Source organism: Notothenia rossii, assembly GCF_949606895.1.
Source record: "Notothenia rossii genome assembly, chromosome: 5".
NCBI classification, from domain to species: domain Eukaryota; kingdom Metazoa; phylum Chordata; class Actinopteri; order Perciformes; family Nototheniidae; genus Notothenia; species Notothenia rossii.
The window spans coordinates 14625118-14651738 of record NC_136903.1 but is presented as its reverse complement, the minus strand read 5'-3'; the positions used below and the strand labels follow the sequence as shown (position 1 = coordinate 14651738).

The 26621-nt window shown below is 39.8% G+C and overlaps 1 protein-coding gene across 2 annotated transcripts in view; it reads left to right on the top strand.

Annotated features, from left to right (window-relative positions):
* ano3 (anoctamin 3) overlaps positions 1-26324 on the top strand; it is a 38493-nt gene extending 12169 nt beyond the window's left edge. For both annotated transcript variants that reach the window (XM_079681928.1, XM_079681929.1), the window contains exons 2-25: positions 2020-2226; positions 6230-6360; positions 6482-6637; positions 6724-6824; positions 6935-6979; positions 9980-10114; positions 10662-10768; positions 12215-12270; positions 12369-12490; positions 13717-13851; positions 14656-14752; positions 15422-15482; positions 18633-18715; positions 18858-18998; positions 19369-19533; positions 19755-19791; positions 19901-20012; positions 20292-20349; positions 20614-20711; positions 20985-21139; positions 21277-21429; positions 22153-22303; positions 22386-22575; positions 23070-26324. In XM_079681928.1, the coding sequence (XP_079538054.1) occupies positions 2020-2226; positions 6230-6360; positions 6482-6637; positions 6724-6824; positions 6935-6979; positions 9980-10114; positions 10662-10768; positions 12215-12270; positions 12369-12490; positions 13717-13851; positions 14656-14752; positions 15422-15482; positions 18633-18715; positions 18858-18998; positions 19369-19533; positions 19755-19791; positions 19901-20012; positions 20292-20349; positions 20614-20711; positions 20985-21139; positions 21277-21429; positions 22153-22303; positions 22386-22575; positions 23070-23252 (2879 nt within the window). In that variant the 3' untranslated portion in view covers positions 23253-26324. The remainder of the gene's footprint in view (positions 1-2019; positions 2227-6229; positions 6361-6481; positions 6638-6723; positions 6825-6934; positions 6980-9979; positions 10115-10661; positions 10769-12214; positions 12271-12368; positions 12491-13716; positions 13852-14655; positions 14753-15421; positions 15483-18632; positions 18716-18857; positions 18999-19368; positions 19534-19754; positions 19792-19900; positions 20013-20291; positions 20350-20613; positions 20712-20984; positions 21140-21276; positions 21430-22152; positions 22304-22385; positions 22576-23069) is intronic.
* Positions 26325-26621: the final 297 nt, after the last annotated feature.

Here is a 26621-nt window from a genome sequence, read left to right as displayed (position 1 = left end):
ATAAGATGCAAAATAGCTGATCAACAAGAGAAAATGCTAAATTAAACTATAAGAGTAATATTGGTTGTTAACATGCTCCTACTTTAGCAGCTTTGACAAATCAAACTAAAAGCTTGAGTAGGTAACATTGGAGAAGCAAGGAAGAGTAGGCTATATAATTATATATCTAACCATAAAGCCCAGCACAGTGATGCCAACTCTTTTGCTATGAAGTAGCTTGCAGCACTAGCTTCAAAAGCCAGAAGATCCAGTGAGGCAGTCCCCAAGTTGGCAACCCTGACTGCCTGCTCCTCCGGTCCTTCCTCCAAAGCCGCAACCCCCAAATTATCATTTTGAAATGAAACAACAAACGTGGCATTTGTGAGTACTTACTGTAGCTGTCATGCTAGCTGCTGCGATGTGCAATGCGTGCATGAACAGAGTGTGCGCAGGTAGACAGGCGGGTCGGTCGTACAGACTTCTTTCTTTCTTTTTTTTTAAATCATTTGATTTATGGATTGCTGTGGAGAAATAAACAACATTTTGATGACTATAACAAAAAATGTTTCTAATACACTCAACCTAGCTTTATACACGTAAATGAGTCAAGAAAAAAATAGTAATGGGAAGTTTTAGAGTTGTTATTTTAACTTAATCCTAAATACTTTCGCCCAAGTATGAGTTACTGAATACCTTAAAATATTATTTGGCTTCTGTATAAATGCATAAATATTCATGATGCGTGTTGAATTGAAATGCTGAAGTTGCACTCCCCTTAGCTTATTGTTATTACAGCTAATTCACTTTAAGGGCACTCCAGTAATTTAGTGTTGGACCTCTATACAGCTGGCTGACTCACAAGAGCCACATTTTAATTATAATTATTTTATTTATTTATTTGCATTTCCCATAACAAGTTACAAATACATAACAAAAACAAGGGCAATGAACAGATAACTTTTATATACAAATGTAACTGATCCTGTTATAATGATAAGGGAGGTATGATTCTACTGTATTAAATATAGCAAAAACAAGAGAAATAAAAACTGAATAATAACCAGTTCAAGAGAAAGTGCTTCTGAAAATGAGATTTGAAAGGAGAAACAGAGCTAACCTGCCTCGGGCTTCGGGGAATCGTCAACATTAATGCAGCAGAGACTGAGAAAACCTAACTTCAATCCTTGGACCAACTCTAAAATCCATGGCTCTGACATTTGCCATAATACAATCCAGCAGGGTCTTTAGTGAAACGCTCCTTGCCTGATGATTGCCCACATCTTTCAAACTCAGCGGCCCCCAGTCTGTTTGGAGATCTGTTATAAATGATCTGTCAGAGATAAACCTGAAGACATCGTTCGGATTATTTTCACAGACTTTTTAGAGCTCCCTTCAGAGCTACAAAGCAGCATTGAAAAAAATGTTTTCACAGGCTGATTATTACTTAAAAGGACTGGAGTTCCTGTCACCTTGAGAGCAATCTTTTTTGCTGCCTTAATTCAGGGCCCAACCCAGACCTCCTCCCGTAATACATTTGTATATTGTTGACAACAGTATGATTTAATGGTATGTCCCAGCAGAGCTTCACTAGAGAGCAGGACCTTACCCAATCCTTCACTTAATGCCTTAGTGACTAAAATATAGTTTAAGTTCATCAGTGGGAGCATAAATTAATGAAACAACATGATGTTTAATATGAAAAAATATATATTAGACTCAGATACTCATCAACAAAAACAAGGCTTTTTTGCTATTATGAGCTCCCCATTGATACCAGAACGAATCTTTATTTGCAGACTGAAAACCCACATTTTTGGCCTTTAAAACCTATTAAAACACAAATATATTTAGAACTTAAAATGGTTTTCCTTATTTCAAGCTAATGTACCAACAGTTTAAATGGATGGCTTATTTGAAACTAATGTACTTGTAATTTGTCTTGCTGAGTTTCTAACTTCATGGTCGCATTATTAAAAGTGTCAGCCAATGAAATGTGATAATAATATTCTCCCCCTCTCTCTCTGTGCCTCTCATCCTCAGGCATGCACACCAGCATCAGCGAGATCCTGAAGGAGAAGAGCCCGAAGCCGTCCCGCCGCAGCCTGCCCTGTCTGGCCCAGAGTCAAACGCATCCACTCAACCTCAACCACTTCCTGTCTGTGCCTCTCAGCTCGGAGGCCAAACCAGAGGCCGAGGGTCTGAGTCAGAGCGTCAGCTCCTCCTGCAGCCTCCTGCCGCCGCACACAGGTCAGTCTGCTGGAGGACGGATGTCTTCCTGAAGCTGTTAATGATGAGATGCTTCAGTCATGACAGAGGAGACGTCAGTTTGCATCATGTCACGTGTGGATTGTAAAGTTTACTTTGGAGGTATCTGCAGTGGCAAGTTAAAGTAAAAAAGATTTAAAGAAATATATTTTAAACTTTCTAGTAAATTACATATTATAAACAATTCTACTCAAAAAGGAATCGTTACTTCCTCCAACTTAAAAAAAAAATAACATTTACCTTTTATAACACTATTTATTTAACTTCTATTTTTCTATGTTGATTTAAAGAAAAATATTTTTGCTTCATGAATGTAAAGATTTTTCAAAAAGCTCTTTATTCAGCACCTCTTTTCACCCTCTGTCTGACACCAGAGTCTGCTCTGATTGGTTATCTGGCCGGCTCTGTTGTGATTGGTCAACCACTTAGGCTAAGGGGCGGGACATCTCTATCATGTACAATGTGTTGGAGCGCTAGCCTATAATGTAGAAGCAAGAGTGTTACATAATGATGTCACTATGTCGCAGAAGTAAACAAAGTAGGCGTAGGGGGAGTGCGAGAGAGAAACTTCCTTGTTAAGGAACTTTGGGATGTTAGTCTTTGCAAACCATTTACAAGCACACAAACCTATATAGCACACTACAGGATAGGGAAAACCCCCCAAAAGCATAATAGGGCCCCTTTAAACTTATTTTTTACAGATGCACTGGCAGGTTTTACCCATTGTTGGATCTGCATGGCATCCTTTAGCTGGCAAATATTGAACTTCATATAAACCAGCTTTGTATGCAGTCTACCCTAAGTTGAAGCTCTTTTTTATGATACGTTAAAGTATTTTTCCTATTTAAAAAAAAAAAAAAAAAAAAAAATACCATCAAGGAAGCCTTTTACACACTGTTATTTATGTGTATCTGTGTATGTATTGTTACTGACATTTTGTCCGTGTTGAATGTTTATTCTCTGTCTCTTCTCTGCCCTGACTGTTTTGAATGCTGTGCTCAACAGAAACAGAGTTGGTTGCAACACAGATTTTCATAATGTTGGTGATATTTAAGGCATGTGCATAATATTTATTGAGCAGATTGTGATGATGCCGCAGGGGATTTAGCAAACATAATCACATGTGTCTGATGTGTGTTCAGAGGCAGTGAGATAGTGTGGTGGGAAAACTGTTCCGAGGAAACAATACATCACAGCCTGAACTGGTAAAAATGCAAATGCCTGTTGGAGAGAGACAATTATTCAGTTTGAATAATATCTCCAAGAATATTCAGAGGCCAATGACAGGGAGGGCTCTAACCCATGCAGCAACTCATCATGTGGATTTCCTCTTCTTGAGACGTCCTTTATTTGACCCTTTGGTATTTCACTGCTGCGTGCAGGGTGCTAAAGTGGGACGTGAGACGCAGGTTCATGCAAATGAGGCAGCACAAGGTGAGGTGCTGCTATTTTTGGAAGAAGTGGCTCTCAGTTGTTGTGCTGAAAATAGACGTCTGAGGAACAGGTCTCTTTTGTCTTGGCCTGAGGAGGGTGCAGACAAAAGGAGAGAGTAAAGACCAACCCGTTTCCTCACTGTGTTATGTGACAGATGTGTCTGATGGTGATACAAATACTTTAATGTCAGATCTTATAGTTGTCTTGCATCACAGCTCAACATCAAAAATGAAGTTTCAGAGAGAAACAAGGATTTAACACAACACTAAAAATCACCAAATACGATATATTCAATGCCCTTTAACATGCATTTGATCTAGAATTAAGCTACATCTTTAATTCAAGCATTGACTGACCGGTGCACAAAAAAGTGCTTCAGTACTGTTGTATTCATTTCACTGTTGCCTGCACTTATGTTATCAATTATGTAACGCAGCACCTTAAACTGAAACGCTTCAATAGACTCACATCACTTGGCTCCTTGGTGTTTGAAAACTCAGCACAATCCAGCAGTGTGAATTCAGACAGCTTTTGGATACCTTTAAACTAAGACTATGCACTTTGATATTGCGTGTATTTGTGACTGGATGAAATTGTTTTAAGTTGATGGTTCAGATTTGTGGCGGGTTGAAGATACATTTAAATGTTTTACTTTTTTATAATGAAATCAATGGAAACTATTCACCAGAGATTCAGTGAATCTAAAAAGAACAGGGCTCAGTTGTGGTCTTAAAATAGATAAGAGAGTTTGTGTTTGTTGATAATAAAAATAGAAAAAAGGGAAACGAGCACAGCTAGTGGCTCTGCACTGAATTATTTTGGTCCCAATAATATTCTTACACATTTAAAAACACATTATTGTTTAGGGGCTCTAATGTACTTTCAGTGAAATGAAGTGCTAAAAACAAAGCGAATGAACCAATGCAGCTTTTTTCATCGTAGTTCCACATGTTGGAATAATGTAGATGTCTTGCACCATATTTCAGCAAAGCAGTATAAAGATGTTCTGACTGCAGTCTCACTCAGCAGATCTGGTGCTGAAGTACACACATGACACATTTGACTGGAGATGTGAGCCAAGCTGTGCTGTGAAATGATGCGTCTCCCTATAGCTATAGGAGCATGTCCATGTCACGCAATTAGAGTGTATGTATGAGATTTATTCATTGCCTCAATCAACTTTCACATGAGAGGAAGGCATATCACATACCATTCAAAAAAGAAAAACATCCACACCGTATGCTCAGTTGCAAAAATAAAATGAGTAAAAAGTAGGGATGTAACGATACCAAAAACTCACGGTAGGATAATATCGTGAAAAAAAGTCCACGGTACGATATTTATCGCGCTATTGAAAAATAAAGAAAAAAAATGTGAATTTTTTTTAATTTTTTTTTTACTTGACTTTTTTTCTTTATTAAATAATAAATCTGATTTTTACAGCATTTTAGTAGGATAATAGTATTTTAAAGTGTCAACAATATAATAATCAGACCCTCCAATAGAATAAATCAAGTTTCACTTTAGTTTTTACACTCACTCACTCAGCATCATCAAGGTTATCTTTTAGCAATATGAGCATGTCCGCATTTCCGGGTAGAAGCTGCTGGGATGTTTGGGCGTTTACAATAACCCCTGCTGTGGAAAAAACTCTCTTGCTTGGTACTGATGTTGCTGGGACAGAGAGATATGCTTTGGCCATGGGGGACAGCAGTGGGTAAAACTGTGCATTGTCTCTCCACCACTTCAAAAACAATACAGTTTTTGCCAAGAAGGTGAGGATTATTGACAGGGCGAGATATAAATATATTGTTGGTACTTGTCAATGTCTCTAGGTATGTACATGTAGCCCTGTAAATACCATCTCCTTTTGTGTTATCTGTTGTTTTATGTTCATTTTGTAACCTACTTGTTGCCATGTTGGACAGGTCTCCCTTGAAAAAGAGATCGATGATCTCAATGGGACCATCTGGTTAAATAAATGTTTTTTAAAAAAAATTATTTAAAGAAATTGTAAAAATCGCGATAGATTTTGTCAGTCTCACGACGGTATTGTATTGAGACACTTATTTAGCGCGATATTCGATATATCGTTACATCCCTAGTAAAAAGTTATCACTCGTCGTTAAGGCTGACTTTTTGTGGCAAAGGAAGGCTCTCTGAAACGATTCAAAACACTTTGAGCTTCAGGAAAAGATTTCTTTGTACAATCTGATTTGTTTGTCTTGCTTCACAGTGTGGGTTAAACACAACTTTATTTTGTCTGTGCACTTCAGTGGGATGCATACAGATTTAGCAAGGAAGGAAGCACAATTGGCCCTCTTTCAACATCTTCATGGATCTTCTAAATAGCTTCAAGGTGTCGCCTTTGTAGCTGGCGTCCACGATTAAATAACTTGGATTTAGCTCAGAGCTGATTGCAAAGTGGGAGCGGGATTGAGGGAAATATTGATTTTAACAACAACAAAAGAGTAATTGCTGATAGGATACTTTGTGTGGTGCCTTACCTGTTCAATAACTGTCTCCTTCGTCACGCTGTGTCTGTTTGCAGCAGAGGAAGGGAACGATCAATACGTGGAAGAGTCGGAGGTGACGACATGTGAAACAAAGGCAGACGAGTCAATTCCACTGAAGAAGCATTCAGCCCGAGTTAAACTACAGGCCCGCAATGACTCAGTTCAGGTACCAGGCTCTCAGTTATCCACCATTATTACCACAAATGACACTGTAGTTATTTTGTCACTGACCTACTGAGCCGTCTTGTTACATCGCTGCATCGTCTTAAAAACTCTTCTCACCACAGGGAAAGAAATCAGCTGGTTCCTCTGGGCTGTTTTTCCGAGATGGGAAAAAGCGTGTCGACTACATCCTGGTTTACAAGAAGTCCAGTCCCCAGGTGGAAAAGAGGTGCACCTTTGAGAAGAATCTACGGGCTGAGGGTCTTATGCTGGAGAAGGAGGTAAAACATGTTTGGTTTTAGAAGACTTGTGTCCTTGATTCCTCAACTCAGTTCTCAAAGTCCTGTGTTTCATTTGAATCCTAAAGCCCTCCTTGACCAACAACGATATCATGTTCGTGAAAGTCCAAGCTCCTTGGGATACACTCTGCAAATATGCAGAGCAGATGAACATCCGAATGCCTTTCAGGTAACTGTAGAAAGAAAAAACGATTACAAGTTAATTTATGGAAAGGTCCGTTTTTTTCTGAGTGGCTGGTAACCTAATTCATCCTAACTTCTTCTTCTTCTTTCTCCAAGGAAAAAAAGTTATTTCACGGATTGGAAGAGCAAAACCATGGGCAGGTAAGTAGATTTAAGAATAGGACTATTTTTCTGTGTCGCTCTCTGGGGGCAGCAAGCTGGATGCTTCACTGCCTCTAATGAAATTCGTGAGAGGCACAGCTGCCATGCGTCAGCCGTAATGTGAGCTGTGGATGCTGTTTAAATGTTTTAATACTATAGTTATCATTCAGCTCACTGAGAAACTTAAACTGTGAAAGTTTGAGTGAAACATTTATTGTCCTTTTCAACCCAACCATTGAGTACATTTTAATTAATCCAGGGTTAATCAACCTTTACATAAACTGAGTAAATACACGGTATGCGTCAGGGATTAGTTAGTTTTAATTGGAAAGTAACACACTGTGTGCAGCACTGATAAGGACCAGCAACTAAAATGGTTTAAATAGTGTTTAAAAATCAAGGTTAAGTGCAGTTGACCTTTGTTTGTTTAGATTAATGTGATTAATTAAGCTTTATAACCTTTTAAAAAGCACAGCATCCTGTCTGGAAGAGTGCAATACGTTAACGCCGCTCTTCTCTAAAATATGTGTAATCTATTAATCAAAAAGATGGAGCTGCACAGGATGATTAGCATAATGTTTTTAGAGGGACGCTCTCATGCTTTGATGTAATGTTCAAGATGCTCTGAAAGGATTACACATTTCCATCTCTCAATGTTCCTTGAATGCGAAAACAAGAATGACTTTTTAAAACAACTCTATGTACATTTAATTTCTGCAAACTCTACAAACCATTAAGGCCCTTAAAGAGTATTATTATTATGCTTTTGGGGTTTTTACATCCTTAATCAACACAATTATGAATCTGAAAATGAGCATCATAGGGCCCTTTAAAACCTGTTTCTCAATTACAATGAGTAATGCAGAACCTAAAAAAAAAAATCGGTTAAATTAAGAGCAGTATTTAAATATTATCTAGACATTTTATTAGTTTTGCTCATGCCCTTCTCACTAATTGAACAGGAAACATTTCTTATCACATACTTTAATGCGACATCCGTATTAAACAACATTTTCAGAGGCTTCTCATTTGATATCTGTTCCTTTTTTATCTCAGCATTGTCTATCAGGTGATGAAAGAAAATGGAAAGGATGTTTGAACCGCACCAATGATGGTAGACTTTTATGTGTAACCTTTCAAAGAGCCCTCGTAAAGCTTTGAACAGACAACGGTTAGTGAAGTGTGATATTACCGGTCATGAAGGACGGCTAGTCATTAAACTGCAAACATGGTGTGACTCACGCTGCTTCCACCTTAACGCTCGGTTTTGATCTGAGATTATTGATGATAATAAACAAGATAGCTGCCACAGGACAAAGTAACTGCAATAAACATGGCTGCTTAGTGTTGTATAATACTTCATAAGCTTTATATACTGTTTCAATAACCTCACAAACACATTATTGATAGAAAATTAAAGAGTTGATAATATGGCTAATTTGAAAATGATAACATTGTTTTTCCACCTTTTTAGATACAGTATTATATGTTGTTTGAATGGTCGTGCTTGCAGGACACACACACCTACACACACAGACCAGACAAAATCGCAGGAATTTCTCGCCCACTTGTCCAACTGAGAACAAAGCACTTTCAAACCTTGTGTGAGAAGCATCTTACGTCACTGTGAACAATGAGTAACGTTATGATTTCTTCACAGCTCCGGCAAAGCTCCCAAAGCTTATTTACCCGAGTAGTAAATATGCTTTATGTGTTTCCTAATGGTCTGTCTCTAGCTCGCGTCCCTGTGAAGCTGAACAAATGGGCTCTGTGCAGGAGGTCACAGCTCATTGGGTGGATATCATTACTTTCTGTCTTTTTCACAAGAACATTTATAAAACGCTTTCTGGCTTTGGTGTTTTTTCACCCGAAATTCACATTTGTATTAATTTGATCCATATCAGGTCAAAGCCTGACAAGACAAGAGACTTCTCCAGCAAGTCTGTAATATTCTATATACTCATCCAACTCATGTTAGCTCTCGGAGCTTCATGTTTGTCTGACGGTAGGATCACCTCTTTGGTCCAGGCTGTAATACATCTCAATTTCTGGCTAGATCACCGTGACATTTAGTGCAGCGATGTGAGGTGCCCTCAGAGATTTATCCTTATAACTTTTATGATCCCCTGACTTTTCACACAGCACCAATAATAAGGTTGAAATGTTAGCATTCAGCTCAAAGTGCCACTTTGTGAAGCCTCAAAGAGCTGCGTATGGCTGCAGACTCTTACTCTGCTTTGTATGTATTGATTATGAAGGGAATTAGAAATGTGGCTGGAGAGGGTAGACAGAGACAGACCGTGACAATAACATTCTAATTAGATTTAATTTAGTGGCTGTGTAAGAATATATTGGGTTTTTGATACTATATTGAGCAGTATTGATTTTTTATTAATCGTTTACATGCAATTAATCACGGCATAGTGCTTGAAAAGTAGTGCCAGGAACTGTGATGGATGCAAATACAATCAGTTAAGTCAAAAAGTGAACTCTTTGTAATCATATGTGTACGTAGATGTCTTTAATAATATTGTAATAGTATATTAAAATGTTTATTGCTTACAGTATTGCAATATATTGACTCATAATCCCCATAATACCATATTGTGTCACCAGATAACCGCTAACACACAGCTCTACATTTTAGGAAGTCCATGCATGCCTTTACATTTTCTGCTCTTAAATCATGACTGTAATCACATTTAAGAAATGCCTCATGATAAATAAATAATCCTTTGAGTTGGATTTAGCAAGCTGTTCCCCTGGATCAGAGGCTCACGATTTATGAGCAATATGAAAAATAAAAAATAACATCTGCATAGTGATGCCTGCTGTGCGTGCGTGCGTATGCATGTGTGTGTAAACTTGTTTTCAGTGGGTGTGAGGCGGTGCGAGCTTGTCAGAGAACAAGGTTGGGAGCCCCTGTTCCATGTGAAAGAATTCAATCTTCGTGTTAATCTGTGCCCTTAATCCTGTTTTCCCTCTCGTGCGTCTGTGCAGCAGGTTTCATCTGAGATGCCGACAGATAAAAAGCTGGCTGCCCAGAAATCCCATGAAGCTGGACAAAGAGGCGTTGCCTGACCTGGAGGAAACTGACTGCTACACCGCTCCCTTCAGCAGAGCCCGCATGCATCAGTAAGGAGGACATGTTCACAAGTCATTCTGAAACTCACGCACATGATCAGGGTGTCACATAAAGGCTGGGTCTGTATCAGTAGTCTAAGCTGATATAACCCTAGTTCCCCTCTCACCCATATCATCCATTCAACCCCTGAGCTCTGAATGTGAAATGTATAAACCATCAGTCTTATATTTTTGATATCTTTGAGTCAGAACTCTAAAGACAAGCCTATCATAAATAATATATTGAAATGCAGCTGCAGATGTGCATGACACGATAGGATTTCACCCCAATTCCTTCCTGTTCCTTTCATTTTCACTTTGATGAATCCATCTAATCATTTCCCAGTGATTCATATCAAATGTTTTACTTTGCATGTCAACCTTCACGGCTTTTCTTTTAAAAAACGCTGCTGGAATGAAACAAAGTTTTCCCCACAAATTGAGTTTTAATGAGCTTTGCTTCATTGTCTGGCTCCGCACTCATTAGAAGCTGTGACCGGATGATATTGATATATTGTTACATGATGAATAACTGAAGGAGTGTGCTGTTACTTTCCAGCTTCACTATCAATAGTAGAGAGGCCTTCTTCTCCAATTCCACCAGAAGCAGAATAATTCATCACGTGCTGCAACGCACCAAGTATGAGGACGGAAAATCAAAGATGGGTAAGGCTTTCTCTTCTTGCTCTTCATGTACTGAACAATATTTCCACTGGTGCCACATTAGTGTCGGGGGGTTCCCTAGGCTCATTTATATGGATATAATAAAGTACAAGTATCCATCATAATGACCTTATTAGGAAACTTCATTCACTGAGAAGACTCTACATATTCTAGAAATAAATGTGGTTCATTGTATTTAGTGTTGGGTAGAATAATCATTGGATAATAAATACCAATGTGAGGAAATGGAACAAAGGACACAGTGATGCTGTCTTCATTTTTATCGCTGTGTTTTCCTGCTGGTGGGTTTGTGTTTATTGTGTCACTAGCAGAGAGCCATCAGGGCACCTCTGAAAGGGAGCAAATGCAAGCTAAAGGAGGAATTATTTATTTGTTTATTGTATTGCTTTGGGAGGATGTGACTCTGACAATTGAGCGGCCCGACCAAGCAAGGAGGCAGAGGCAGAACGTCCCACGGTGGGGGCATTTATTAAATGATCAACACAATGACACACAGCCTCAATCCTGCTGTTGTTCCCCCTGAGCACAGCCTGCAGCCACCAGGATCTCACACACACTTCCCATAACAGTAAAACCCCAGAGCCTAAATGCACAACCCAATCAACCCAACAGGACACAGGTGAGGGGGGAGGAGACAACACAGGGCAACAGGTGCACACAATCAACGGCAACAGACATGGGGAAAGGGGAACACATTTCAAAATAAAATATAATAAACACTACATCAATAAATTGTATACATTGTATAAAAATGTGCACATATGCAAGGCCCGAAGCCATCACTGAAGTTACCTTCGTCACAGATGATTGAAAGCTTTTGGTTTCCTCCAACTTACGGCTGATCCCTCCTTTCCTCCTGGATGTTTTTGTCTGGATGTTTTGTCTTTCGGTGTCGGCTGTTAAACTGCCCGTCCACTCCCACATCTACTTTCCTCTCTGTCTGCCGCCAACATGTTTTGCTGCGGAAAGTTTGGCCTTGAAAAGCGGGAACCCCTTTCACATCAATAATTTAACACTGTTGACCACTTTTCTCTCAGACAAATAAGATCAGCTTCCTCCCCGCTGCTACAGTCTCAGTCAGGGCCCGGGGACAACAATGGAAATGAGTGCACTGTTGTCCTGAGAAACATTACATCACATTTCTTTCATCACCAGTACCTGCAGCCAATTCATACCGATTATTGCGATGAGTCATTTTACACCAAGTAATTAGGGTCCAGCAAAAACAGAGCAGGTTATTTTGAAGTGTTTGCTATTGCAGCTTGCTGGTTACATCATGCAGTAAATTGTTATTACTGTGGAAGAGTTGCTTTAAATGATTCTCCCATTGGACCCTTCTCGTAATTGTGACCGGTGTTGAATTTTGTATGTGTTTTTCTACCTGGTATATCTGCATTCTTAACATTACGTGCTTTTTTCCTGCTTTAGGTATCAACCGGCTGTTGGGAAATAACACATATGAGGCTGCATTTCCTCCACATGAGGTGAGAACGGTTTTCTATTTGTGCTGTAGAGATGAACAGATTGTCAAAGTATAACGTTTCTCCTGTAATTAATAATGTTCGTCTCTTTGTCTCGTCAGGGCGGCTACAAGAGCAGACATCCAATTAAGACGCACGGTGCCCAGAACCACCGGCATCTTCTGTACGAGCGCTGGGCCCGCTGGGGGATGTGGTACAAATACCAGCCTCTGGATCTCATCAGGTAACCAACACAGCTTCAGGAGCTCTTTCTGAAGACGTACACATGCTGCAGTGTCCTGGTTATAAGCCTTGTTCTGTCTTTGATCCTCTCTAGGATAAGATGTTTAAATAGAACATGTTGTAACCCAGTTGTTTATCTCCCTGATGATAAAGATATTAAGGTTTCTGATCACAGTCGGCTTTCTGAACTGGCTTTTTCCCTCCCTAATGTTTCAGTATGTCGGATATTTCTGAACTCATGGAGCTAGTTTACGGGTTGAGAAGTTGTGGAAGTTTGACTTCACTTAAGTTTAAAGCAGCTTTGGCACCGCTGTGTTTTAGCACAGTTTGACATGATGAAATATGCGCTTATTCACTTCACACTCTCGCCAAGAGTTAGATGAAAAGATTGATAACACTCTTTTGTGTGAAGTACAGATCTGGATCCAGGAGATTATTAATTTAGCTTTGCATTAAGGCTGGAAACAGGGGAGAGCACGATATTTATTAAATTACACATTTTCATGTAGATTTCTTATTGTAGGCAGATTATTTTTACCTTTTGGACAGGCTCATTTCCTCCTGACATTTTAAACATTTGTCAACCACTACTAGAGATGAACTGTTTTGGTGTGAGAGATTTTTAAAAACGGTTTTATTGTGGCAACATATCTCCTGGGTGAGAAACACCTTCTGCGTATTAAGCTAAATGGGTGATGATACTGTATGTCATGCTGTGTTCACTAATCTTGTTAATGCATCTTTAAATGGTTACTCAATTAAACATTGTTTTATAAAGTTATAAATTGATGCTGTGATAGAAGATCTTTATCTCCCACCTTTGTAACTTCATTATCTTGAAACTAGTGTGCATATAAACTCAAGTGAGTGACTTCCTCATTGTTAATAGAGTGATGCGTACAGATTTAGGAGTTGCCTGATACTGAGCTGATTTACTGGAGCACTTGTGAAATACGTGTCTTGCCCAAGGGCACCGTGACTGCTGTGGTTTAGGAAGAAGACACAGTTACTGAATTATTTCCCACCACAGCATTATACTTCCAGCCCAGCAGCCTCTCCATCCGTTAGAACACCACAGTCAGCCCACAGTGCACTAACGACACACTCAACTTCACTGCAAGTGAACACCGCCAGCTTTAATTAACTCAGTTTGTTGGTGAATTCTGACCTCGCTGTCTCTCTGTCTCTCTGTCTCTCTGTCTCTCTGTCTGTCTGTCTCTCTCGCAGGCGTTACTTTGGTGAGAAAATCGGTCTGTACTTTGCGTGGTTGGGCTGGTACACCGGGATGTTGATCCCCGCCGCCCTGGTCGGCGTTTTTGTCTTCCTCTACGGTCTCTTCACGATGGACTCCAGCCAAGTCAGGTCAGTACACACAGCCTGCCTACAATATATGATTGTATTTTTGGGGGGAAAAATCTATTTGTGTAAGAATCCACGTTCTTATCTTTCAAGATTCTGAATCGATTTTCGCTTTCCAAAAATTTATTTTTGGAAATGTTTTTTTACAAAAGAACCAGGATGTTGCTGCTGATAGACAGTTATCTTAAACACCAAGTCTAAGGTGTGTCAGGCATTATTGTGTGATTGGATGAAGCATCACTAAGAATAATATTATAAAGGGTTATTAGTGTTCAAATCATTTTTGAAATGTTTTGAGTAAAAAAGCCAACCTAAACCTACATATTTTATTTATGTAACAGGCAGCACTTTTGTTTTTGGGTCATTTGTTATTCTTGCAGATTACAACTTTTATGTTTTATTCAAAGGTGTTTTTTTGTGCAATGTCAGCACGAATACATGTTATTTTTTGTCTTTGGTTATTTAACCTAAGGCCACCAGACCCAGGGACAGTTTTGTATTGTTATGTATATATTTATATTGCAATGTTTGAGAAACCTGTGACCCAAGTCTTTCATTACACAACTACACTGTAGCTGTGTATATGACATTTAACAAATCTTTGAATTATCAGTGGACCGGACATCCTGAAATTAACACCTCTATGTACTGAATAAAAAAAGTAATTTAGAATCTGTGAATCTTTTTAACTTTGATTCAATTGAATTTGAATAGTGAGATACCTAAAGATCGAAAGCTCTATTAAAATGTGTGAATCGTGAACATTCCTGATTGTTGCTGTCATTTTGTGGTTCCTTGTCCCTCCAGTAAAGAGATCTGTGAGGCCAACAACACCATCATGTGTCCTATGTGTGAGGAAACCTGTGAGCCGTGGACGCTGAGTGACAGCTGTGTGTACGCCAAGGTCAGTACTCACAACATTTTTGTGTGCAAGAGTCATCCGCTTCTAGCACCTTACAAACGTGTTACAAACATGTTTAGGACTAAAACGCCACCCCATAAGCTAACTCTACTTTAAAATGTTCTAGAGTATTTCATTATCAAAGAAAGCCTGGAGCTCTAAAGGGATTGTATCTTCTGTTTAAGTATTTAATTCAGATTTTGAAACAAAATCTATATTTTAAAGGTTCAGTTAGACATTTTTGGAAATACACTCAATTATTTATTTTTGTATTATTATATTTATAACTGCTAACCAAGAAGATCAACACTACTTTCATGTATGTCTGTTTGAAGCTGCCTCTTGTAACCTGTTGTCAGTGTATTTACCCTAAGCTAAGCTGCAGGATCTGTCTTCATATTTACCTTACTCATTTGAGACTGGTATCAATCTTTTTCAAGTCTAAATCTAACTCGGCAAGAAAACTTATTTCCCCTAAATGTCAAAAATGTTCCTTCAAATTTCTCATGAGAGCCCCTCTGCAGCACGATGTTGATCATCACAAAGTTCTGACATGTATTTGAGGCAGCTGAAGTTGGAAAATGTTCAAAGTCACATTTCTGTTTCATCTGTTAGTCCACCATTTCCAAAAGCACTTTTTCAGAGCAGCTCTTCCTGTGCTTGTGTTTCTAGGTGACCCATCTGTTTGATAATGGCGGCACTGTGTTCTTTGCCATCTTCATGGCTATTTGGGGTAGGTCGAGGCTTTCTTTTGTCCTTTTTTTTCCTGACTTTGTGAGCACTTTTTGTCTGACACCAACTCTATGCTTGGCCCTTTTAGAATTCAAATATATTTTTACCACAGTGTGCCCGAGCTCATGCTTCTACTCTCCACTCAACTCCTTCAAATGCGATGAGCTGAGATTTCAATATTCAAGTAAAACCCTCTGCAATGCAAATACAGAATCTTCCCTCTGCTCATAATTTCTCAGTGAATAAATTGTGGACAGGTTTTCTCTGATTGAACGTCTGTGCTGACTCCCAGTGCCATCCTGATGTAATTAGTCGGATAATTAAACATTTCTCCAGGGGGAGTCGGTATCGTTCGGCTGACAGAGTTGTGGGATTGTGCACTGATAGCAGTATATTGCAGCAATGTTTCCCACAGCTATAATAACCTGGTGATGTAGAGTATGAGCAGCGTCTGGCCCACATCCATCTTCCTGACAGCGTGGTAAATAATCACCTTTAACAAGAGGACACACTTGTGTTTGTGTCTGGGCTAAGTGAAGGCCGGGGGGGTCCGCGGCTCTGAACCCTGCATGGAGGCTTTTGGCAATGTGAGCCAAAATAACACTGTACTGCACCACTCAGTGAGTGCACTAGCTCTGCTGTCTGTGTGAGTATGTGGTAGAGAGAGATATGAAAAATGTGTTGGCCTAAGGGACCGAATGTCGACATCTGAGAACGTTCCTTCTCTCTTTCTCTTCACACACAAGGAGGTCAAGCCATGTTACACTTCAACATCTTTAACAGCAGTTTAAGTTGTTCTGACTGAGGATTCACTTTTTGCTGCTTTTAAACGCCACAATTACTTTGTGTTACCTACATTTATCTTTATCACTGTAATCCTTTACATTTACTTTAATTGTATCACAAATAACTGCACCTGGAATAATAACCTGCATAATAATAACCTGCACCTGGAACAGCTGGAATATACCTGTGGCAATATGCAGGTATTGATCATAACTTTGATATTTAAACAGGAGATTTTGATACCAGGATAATAATGGACATATTATAATATCGTCTTTCCACTATCCCTGAGGGTATTTATTATTTTTGTAATCTTTTCTACAGTTATTGTTTCAGGCGCACTGTCCACACCCCAACACTTATATTTGTAGTGTAATTAATTTGCTGAAAAACTTGGTTAAAGAAGAATATGAGGTAAACTTTATTTTGATAGTCCATAGTTAACACTCTATAAGTCATCAGTTGACATTTAGTAGCATGTCAACAGTGTATTAACCAATACTCAACCTTACTATCTGTCGATTGTTTCAACATCTTCAAAATTGACAATCAACAACTCAAAATCAATCTGTCAGTTGAAAGTCAACAGGGTCATGTCGACTATTTGTTGATAATCTGTTGAGAGTCAAGATGTCATTTTTAAGATTACATTAACCATTAGTTGATGATCAACAGATAAGCAACTTTAGAGTTTAGTCGACTATCTGTTGATCGTCAACTAATCTAGAGTTGACTATCAGTATACTTTTAGTCAGCATTCTCCACTAAGCGTTTGTAGGCATGTGTTAGGACTATCCAATTACAGTGAAAAACAGTTGAGAACAGTAGAAAGTCTATAACCTATCAACAGCACACATACATTCATCCACTAATTATATGCAACAGACACGGGAATAAAGCAAAAATGTTTTCCAGAACTGATCACGAACACTGGATAACTGAAGTCAATACCAGGCTATAAAGCACAATAATAACAGTTACCGGTAATAACCTGTTGCAAAAAACATGTTGACAGTCAACAGACACTTTTTAAAATCTATAGATCAACACTTGAGATGTACCTTATATTCTACTGGCAGTTAGTTAAATGCATGTTACTTGTCTGTTGAAACAGTGTTGTTGATTGTCAACTGATGACTTATAGAGTGTTAACTATGGACTATCAAAATAAAGTGTTACCGAATAGGACTATCAAAATAATGTTTTATTTATATATGTTTTAATATATCAATACTGTGATAATATCTTTATTGTGAATTAATTTAGCTATGATTTAAATGGTAGGGAAAATATGAGCTGACCTCGCTAGAACTAACATTTACTGTAAATGTAATCTGCTGGTAATTTTGGTAAAAAATGCGATAACCCCTGAGTCGATGTCATGCTTTGTCATAACAACAGTATAAGACATAAAAATGAAAAAAATGAAAATTAATTCTAATAACTCAGTATCTGGAACTTATATATGTTTGTCAATATTGTTTGAAATATTACATAATTGTTCAAATATTTAGGGATTGTTGTGACTTAATTGATTAATTGACTTAGATTGATTAACTGTTTAAGCACTAAACAAATGTAAATGTTCAGCTGTATAAAAGCGCTGTGTTAAGGCTGCACAGCACTGATTGAATACTCAGTTTTTGTTAGACGTTGCTTCCTCGGCTGAAAGATCCCATGTGTATAATCTGTATGTTCAATGAAAACGGACAAAAGGGCTGAATCAGTACTATAGTGTTACAGTGTCTCACGTAGCTCATATGTGATTGCGGTATTCATTTCCACTCCGAGCTCCGCCTGTCACTACCTTTGCCCTAATGGTACCATTGAACCACATTAATATTGATTCTGGAGTGTGCATGCCATTCAGCCTTTAGAAATATGTTTTTCTTTCTGTGATATATATCTGTGATAAACCAGAATACATGAGAAATCTTCACAGAGAAAGATTACCAACATCAGTTCTGGTGTTGTGAGCAGCTTGAGTTTCAAAAGATTTCCACACAAAGGGAACAATGCCTCCCAAGTGAATTCTGCCCACAGAAAGATTCTCTTTTGAAGTCAACACAAAGAGGCGTCTGCCTGACAAAGACACAACTTAGAGTGAACAATTGTACAAGTAAAGCTTGTATGCTACTCTTCCTCAACCTTCCCACAGAAGCTAAGCGGTCTGTGAACTGATGGCTGTAATCAGTTTCTTTAATGGCCGATGGACGTCACTGCAGCCTGTGTTTCACTCAGGATATCTGGTGTTGGTTCTGCATTGTGTCCACAGTGAACGGCCAACTGCACTCTCATTCATATTAATCACCCTGTCTGTTACATATCAAACTATAATGTGAGTGTATCCTGATCCCATCTGCAGCCACTGTGTTTCTGGAGTTCTGGAAAAGACGGAGGGCAGAACTGACTTATGACTGGGATCTCATCGACTGGGAGGAGGAAGAGGTAATCCAGCCATATCCTCAAATCAATTACCTCACCATTTTAATTCATGCAGCACATCTTTTAAATGTGACACTGATTGCACAATTATAAAAAAGAAGAAGTGGAATTAATTGCACTGACTGTAATGTGTGTTGTTAATCAGGAGGAGCTGAGGCCTCAGTTTGAAGCCAAGTACTCCAGGGTGGAAAGAGTCAACCCCATCTCCGGGAAGCCGGAGCCGTTCCAGCCCTTCTCAGACAAACTCAGCCGGCTCATGGTGTCTGTGTCCGGAATATTCTTCATGGTAAACCCTTTGATCTTTGAATAATCTCTCCTTTTGGGATTCAGGCTCAGAGTGAGATCGCTGTGTTCCCTGTGCCACCTTTGGAGGGTTGTGATGTGCCAGCAGCGGCATAACATTTCCCCCTGCTGGAGGAAAAGGGAATGGATCAATAGGATGTCTTAATGATGTATTGTTTACTGATGACATTTGAATGATGAGTTTTTTGTTTACCTGAATAGTTAATTGTTTCTTAATCAATAGGATTCCTCTTTATTCTGCACTGTAATTCATTATAAGATGACATCAAACAACCTAATCTAAAGTATTCATCACACACATGCATATAACATCCCCTCCTCTATTTCTCCTTTTCTTCGTCACCTCTCTTTAGATTTCCCTCGTTCTGACAGCCGTGTTCGCGGTGGTGGTTTTCCGTCTCATTGCCATGGAGAAGTTTGCTTCCTTCAACTGGTATTTTGTGAAGAAGAACTGGCAGTTTGCCACTTCTGGCACCGGCGTCTGCATAAACTTCATGATCATCATGTCTCTCAATGTGGTGCGTGTCCGGACAAGCATCATCTGGCATGTTTACATATCCTGTCAAACAAATGCCATGACAGATTTACTCCGAACTTTGTTCAAGGAAATATCAAATTCACTGCCAGAGAGACTTTGTTTTTGTGTTTGCTGAGATTCCTGTTTGCCTCTCTTTTTCATATTCATAATCCTCCTCAACCTTTTCCATGTTGATGCTTACGAGTACTATCATCTTGTCAGGTGTATGAAAAGGTGGCCTATCTGCTGACAAATTTAGGTGAGTGTTGTCCACACTCTGCATGCATGAATACCTTTTGTTATCTCTAACATGGTTGACAAAGATTTATTTTCTCCCTCCCAACAACCCCTTTTTCTCCCCTTCTCAGAGCACCCACGGACAGAGTCTGAGTGGGAGAACAGCTTTTCTCTGAAGATGTTCCTGTTCCAGTTTGTAAATTTGAACAGCTCCACATTTTACATCGCTTTCTTTCTCGGAAGGTAGGCTGGCTGCCATGAACTGTTCCCGTTTACAGTTAATTGAATGAGCGATTGTGAAAATATGTTTTGTTTCAAAGTGTCATGTCATCCGCCAAGACTCCTCCCCCTTCCCTCCTCACTGTATTGTTCCTTGGAACTCATCTTTCAGAATTTCCACAAACTGCCATGACTAGAAATATAACCAATCAGTGGTTTATCAGACATCATTTGCACCTTTAAGTACCTTCATTTTCTCAGATTAGATTTCACAGCTAATAATACCAATCTCAATCTGTTCAGGTTCGCTGGCCGGCCGGGAAAATACAATAAACTCTTTAATCGATGGAGACTGGAGGAGGTGAGTGCAATTAGGCATCACTGTAAAAGGGCTGGTTATTGCCTTCTTTTATCAAATATATTTATAATTGTCAATAAATTAATTTGTCCAATGATCAGCCTATATAATGCTATATTAATCATTAATCTCCCACATAATTACTTGAATTGTAATGATCAAAAACAGAAAGGGATAAAGTGTGTCCCAGTATTCAGTCGTGGATTTGAATTATCGGGCATGAAATATGGATTTCACACTTTTGTAATTCAACTGTATTTTTCTCAGTGTCACCCCAGTGGCTGTTTGATTGATCTCTGCCTGCAAATGGGAGTCATCATGTTCTTCAAACAGATCTGGAACAACTTCATGGAGCTCGGTTATCCGTAAGTAACATTATTTTATAATCATCTTTCTATGAACCGTTTAGAAATGCCACCAGTGCTGTATATTCCAGTGATTGGCAGTTTACAAACCTTATGTCATTTCTGTTTAGTTTTTTTGTCCTTTAGCTCATTAGCAAATGAAAAGCTTTTTCTCCTGCAGAAACACATTAAATCCTCTTGTGTGCGGCTTAGGAAAAGGCTTCCTGCAGTGCTCAGTCAATTGTCAGAAATAATTGCTTTGAGTTGACAGTTAGCTACTCGCTACGTTTTCAGTTTGCTGCAGAACTGGTGGTCTCGAAGGAAGATGAAGAAAGGAGGTGGCGGAGGACCCAACGTAGAGAACAAAGCCCAGCTTCCTCAGTGGGACAAAGACTGGAATCTGCAGCCCATGAACGCCCATGGACTGGTGGATGAATACCTTGAAATGGGTAAAACATTAAACCCTCTTTTAATGTCATATTTTGCTTTCAGAAGGAATGGAAGAAATCAAAGAATGTACGATGTGTGTGCCAAAGTTAAGACGAACATCCTCTGAAGTTCATCCAAACGCCTCTTTTATCTGCAGTTCTCCAGTTTGGCTTCACCACCATCTTCGTAGCAGCCTTCCCTCTGGCTCCTCTCCTGGCTCTGCTCAACAACATCATTGAGATTCGTCTTGACGCCTACAAGTTTGTCACTCAGTGGAGGAGACCCATGCCGGCCCGCGCCACTGACATAGGTCAATGTGATCTCTGACTGCCCCCACACTTCCTCTTCTCTGTGCCTCTGTTGTATTTTTAGATCACAGTCTTCTTCTAACAGTAAAACACTGCAGGAACAACACGTTTGTTTTTATATGGAATTAGCTATGTTCCCGTTTCCTCTGCTTCTGTAGCCCGCCATATGCTACTTCTCGCCTCCCACCAGCCCATCCCCCCATATTATTACTAACAACTCCCTCAACTGCCATATAATATATGACCAAATGGTTTTTGTGGCACGTTGCCCTGTCATTAAAGGAGGAATCCATGCTGTAACATTCAGCCTTCTTGAGCTGTAATGAACACATTCTCTTTCACTCACACTGAATCAAAGAGAAAAAAAGCTGCTTCTAAGTTGAAGCTGACATTTACAGATCACACAGAGTCTTATCTATTGCAGAAAGGGCAGGGAGATTTCTCTCCGCTGACAGCACAGTAGCCTGCACAGACTTTTTGTAATGCCGCCAGAAAATAAGTATTGTGAGTCTGCATTTCAGGGCGTTGTTAAACTCATTTAGGTTGTTATTACTGTGCATAAGTACATTAGGTTTTTACCTTTTCATTTGTTTACCAATATGTTCTGCATTATGCACTTTCTATTTAAAAGGCTTTGCAAGACTCGTAGAACTAAAGCTCCAAAGTGTTGTGTATGAGGACATGCAGGTTTCTGACTCTTTTTTCTCCTCTGGTTGGGCTGTCAGGTATCTGGCATGGGATCCTGGAAGGAATCGGCGTGTTGGCAGTCATCACCAACGCCTTCGTCATCGCCATCACTTCAGACTACATCCCCCGTTTTGTTTATGCCTTCAAATATGGCCCGTGTGTGGACAAAGGACACCACCACAAGAACGAGTAAGCACTAAAAATAATGTGAAAGCTTGAGGTGTATCCGGCAGAGTGTTACAGTCTGATAGCTTCTCCTTTCCTCCCTCAGGTGTTTGCGAGGCTACATGAACAGCAGCCTGTCTGTGTTTGAGATGAAGGACCCGAAGAACAGCAGCCTGTCCATATACTGCCGGTACAGAGACTACCGAGCACCGCCCTGGAGCTCAGTGCCGTACGAATTCACGCTGCAGTTCTGGCACGTCCTGGCTGCCAGGCTGGCCTTCATCATCGTCTTTGAGGTCAGTCAGCATTTCCTTTTTGTGTGGTAACCAGCCAACAAACAGCTACAACTAAATGTACAAAGTACTGTTTTGTAGGATTATATTTTTATTTTAATGAATTTATGTTCTATTATAAGTGCAGACCTCACAAGCCAATTTTAGCAAGTTAAAAGCTGTGATCCTGTTTTGAGGAATTTCACTTGAAAACCCACAGAAATAAATCCCGAATGGCATGGTGGTCCCGCTAAAAATATGCCCCATGTTTCTTTCTTCTTTCCTTGAATAGTTGTCAAGATTTTCCTCTTACAACACTGCCTTGTGCAATGATTTATATAGTCAGAAAAACTGGCAAAACATACACCTATAAAACATTACAGGGAACATAAAAGTCCTTCTTTTGGTGCCCACAGTGTTTTCCTTTTCATGCTTATCGAACTGTGCTACACACACTGGCAAATAAAGCTTGTCAGATCTGTGGACGATAACTCATAACTGATTAATGCCTCCCTCAGCACCTGGTGTATGGCATCAAGTCCTTCATAGCGTACCTCATCCCAGACATGCCCAAGGGTCTCTGCGATCGTATGAGGAGGGAGAAGTACCTGATGCAGGAGACGATGTACGAATCAGAGCTGACTCACCTGCAGAAGGAGCGGAAGAAGAAAGGACGGCGTTATCACCATGAGTGGCCTTAGCTTTGACCCCTTCACTGAAACAGCCCCCAACTCACAGGCACAACCTCCCCCTGCCTGCTTACTTATGTGTTTTAGCTTTGAGAGTGTAGCTCCACTCGGCTGATTCTGCACACCAAAGACACCCCAAACCCTGTTTCAGGCTCCTGAAACTGACCGCTCCCTCGCCATCTGTTCCACGTCCAGTGTTGGCGCTGCTCCTGGTTTCTAGCTCTGACTCCCCCCCCCCCCCCCCCCCCCCCCCCCCACACCTGCCCGCCGACCCCTCGCCCGGCTTCACCCAGCAGGTTGCCCCGGAGTCTGTGCTGTGTCTCGGCTTCACTTGGAAAAACCTGTGCAATTGTAATGTTTACTATGCAGATCAAGGGCTGCAGATCACCACTGTTCACCTTTGGCACCCACACCCTGCACTCTCTCTATGTGGCAGCTAGCTCTCCGCTTGGACTCTGTTTGGTGCCGCTCGCAGCATGGCCGTGTTTTCCTCCCGTAACACTTCTGCTGGTTATATGTGACAGCGCTACTTTAGCACTTAGCGTCTCTTGTTGCAAAAGGGATTCTAGTGATGTGGCTAACCAAGAACAACGGACACTGTTCCTGCAAAGCGACTGTATATTGCCCTTGAAGCATGCTGAATATTTGCGGCAAGAAAAACAAAAAAACAGCATTCATCGTGGAGGATGTGAACATCCATTTAGTACTTTGACAAAGAATTATCTTTGACAATATATAAAGTGCATGGAAGTATTGTTTTGTATCTTTTGATAGACCGTGTCTGTCATGAAGCCTGGTTCACGTGTGTCTGTTCTAGGTGTGTTACTCTGCTTGTGCTACTGCTGAGCTTGACTGTCTTGAGGTGAAGAAATGTGAACTTTAGTGCGATTTGATTGTGCCTACAGTTGTGCGCACCAGAATTGTGTCACCAACATCACGTGTGCCTGTTTGTGCTGCACGTGCTTTTTTTCAAGTGCAAGAAATATTCTCTCGTCGTTGTGTCGTGTGATCTTCTGTGAATCTCTCTGAACTCTCCTGTTAGGATTTGTTTTGGATGTGAGTCACAGTACCTACTCGGGTCTCAGATAATGGCTCTGAAACACGGCATACGTTGTAACGTTACTCCCATCATGAACAATATACACACTCGCATGCAGGAGCCACAAATCTGCTCTTCCGTTCTGCACTCGCAGCCTGTTTTTCATTTGTTGTTGGAAGCCCTGGACGTGGTTGAAACTTGGATCACTTAGACATACCTGTGGCTTGGATGTTCAGCTTGCAAAGAGCATCCATCCACTGTTACTCACTCACAAAGAACACCAACAAAATACATTTCTAGTCCTTTGCTAAGCACACGGACAGATGCAGTTTCAGCTGCTTCCTGACTTTTACTAATGATAAACTGAGAAATTAGGTTTTTGTTTTAAGCTGTGACCTTTGTTGTGGTCACCTATGATGTTAGGGAGAAGGGAACTCAGGAAAATGGGCAGCATGAGCGACACGTCCATCTTTGAGTCAAAATCATTTCCTGTTTCATTCATGGTGAGACACATAGTTGAAGAGTGAGTAGTATTGATGAGAGGGTTCGGCGCGAGAGCTTCAGTACAGGTCATGTTGATCAAATTACAGTAAATAATATTAAGTAGACGTGAAAGTTACACCAAACTAACTACTGAAAGATATCACTACCCTGACCACATTGCACTAGATTGAACACTGACAAACTTACTTATCATTTTACATTATTTAATTGTATTTATTTATTTTGCATTTGTATGTACATTTTATGACGTATGTAATATTTTTATACTTTCTTTTATGATCTATCAGTATGAGTTCATCCGTATTCACCCCCAGATAAACAAAGTATTGTCCACATTTCTCAGGTGTCCTCTGAATGTTTTATATTTTCTAAGATGTAATCAAAGGTGTCCTGCTTTTTAGGAAATATACTTTCTGCACTGTAGTCCATATGCATGAATATAATGCAAACTCACAGATACTGCATGTTTGATTTTACTTTGCATAATCACGAAAAGTATATCAGAGCAGAATCGCAGGTAAAATGGAGACAAACTGCAGGTTGTTGGTTAAGAAGTAATGATGCTTTCAGGTCATAGTGTTCAATCCATTGATCGCAATCATGTCATTCACTAGAGAGATTTTTTCATCCTCGTTCCAGTATTTAGAAAAACTAGTCCAGGTTTTCTTCCCTGCTATGTGAACTTTAAAGATCTATGCATGTTGGTATCCTTGAGTTTGAACAGATGCAGATGTCTATGGCCTGGTATATGGTCTTTGTACTGTAGATTTTTCATGACCTGTTAAGTCATTAACAGCGTCTTAAACATATCACCCCCCCCCCCTTTTTTTTTTCATTTAATCCCTTTTGGAGGTCTGGACACGATGTCTAGTTTCTTGATGAAGCAGAAGAGTAAGAGTATTTTCTAAATAAGAGTTTCAGTCTGATTTATATATTTTGGTCTGGAAACAACACTTTTGAATCCTAAGATTTGTCCACTGGGAATGAGAATTGTAGAAAATGTTTACTTTCTAACAGCTGTGTTTGAGCTAATGGGATAGAGATAAATATTATAAATGTAAAACACCTTGGATGTTTGACTTACCCAGCCACTTATCCTTTCTTATTTTCTCCTGTCTAAAGGCATATGTTCACTTTCCCAATAACACATGCTGCACAGCGGTGGAAAGGCTGCCTTCATGCCTTCCACTATTGGCGATAGCACAATATGGGTATTGCATAATGAGTAATAATGGCATGACCTTGCACATCTCTGAAAATATAGCAGTCTAGGGGGATTATGCTTCCTGTATGCCTCCTAATAGGATTGAGCTTGAGCAAGTGATGTACTTGACGTGGAAGCACAGTGAAGTCAGAGCGTGGATTAAACTGTACTATAAGGTGGTACCAGTCGTGACATGAAGTGTATCAATAACATTGTTTACTTCATTCCTGTTTACATGTAAAAACCATATTGAAATGTATAAAAATAATGTAACATAAAATAATTTGGATATCACTCTTTTCTGTAATAAATCATGGATTGTATCTTTTAAAGCAAATCTGGTTTCTTCCTTTGTCTTACTGTTATGATATTATCAACAGACAAACAGCCGCAGGGCCTGGATGGTATCTTCTTCATGAAGTTTCACTAAATCTGCTTACAGAACAAAGAAGAGCGCAGCAAAGAGCAAGGATTGTTTTCTTTATTCCCCCTCGCTATTATCACAAACCACAAATCTTCTTGCCAGAGACAGTTCATATGACATGTTTTTGAAAAAAGGAAGAAACCCACTATTTGAGTAATGTAGGATTTTCCCTCTTCTTTATGAGAAGCTGCTGCTCAGCCCTCACTTCAG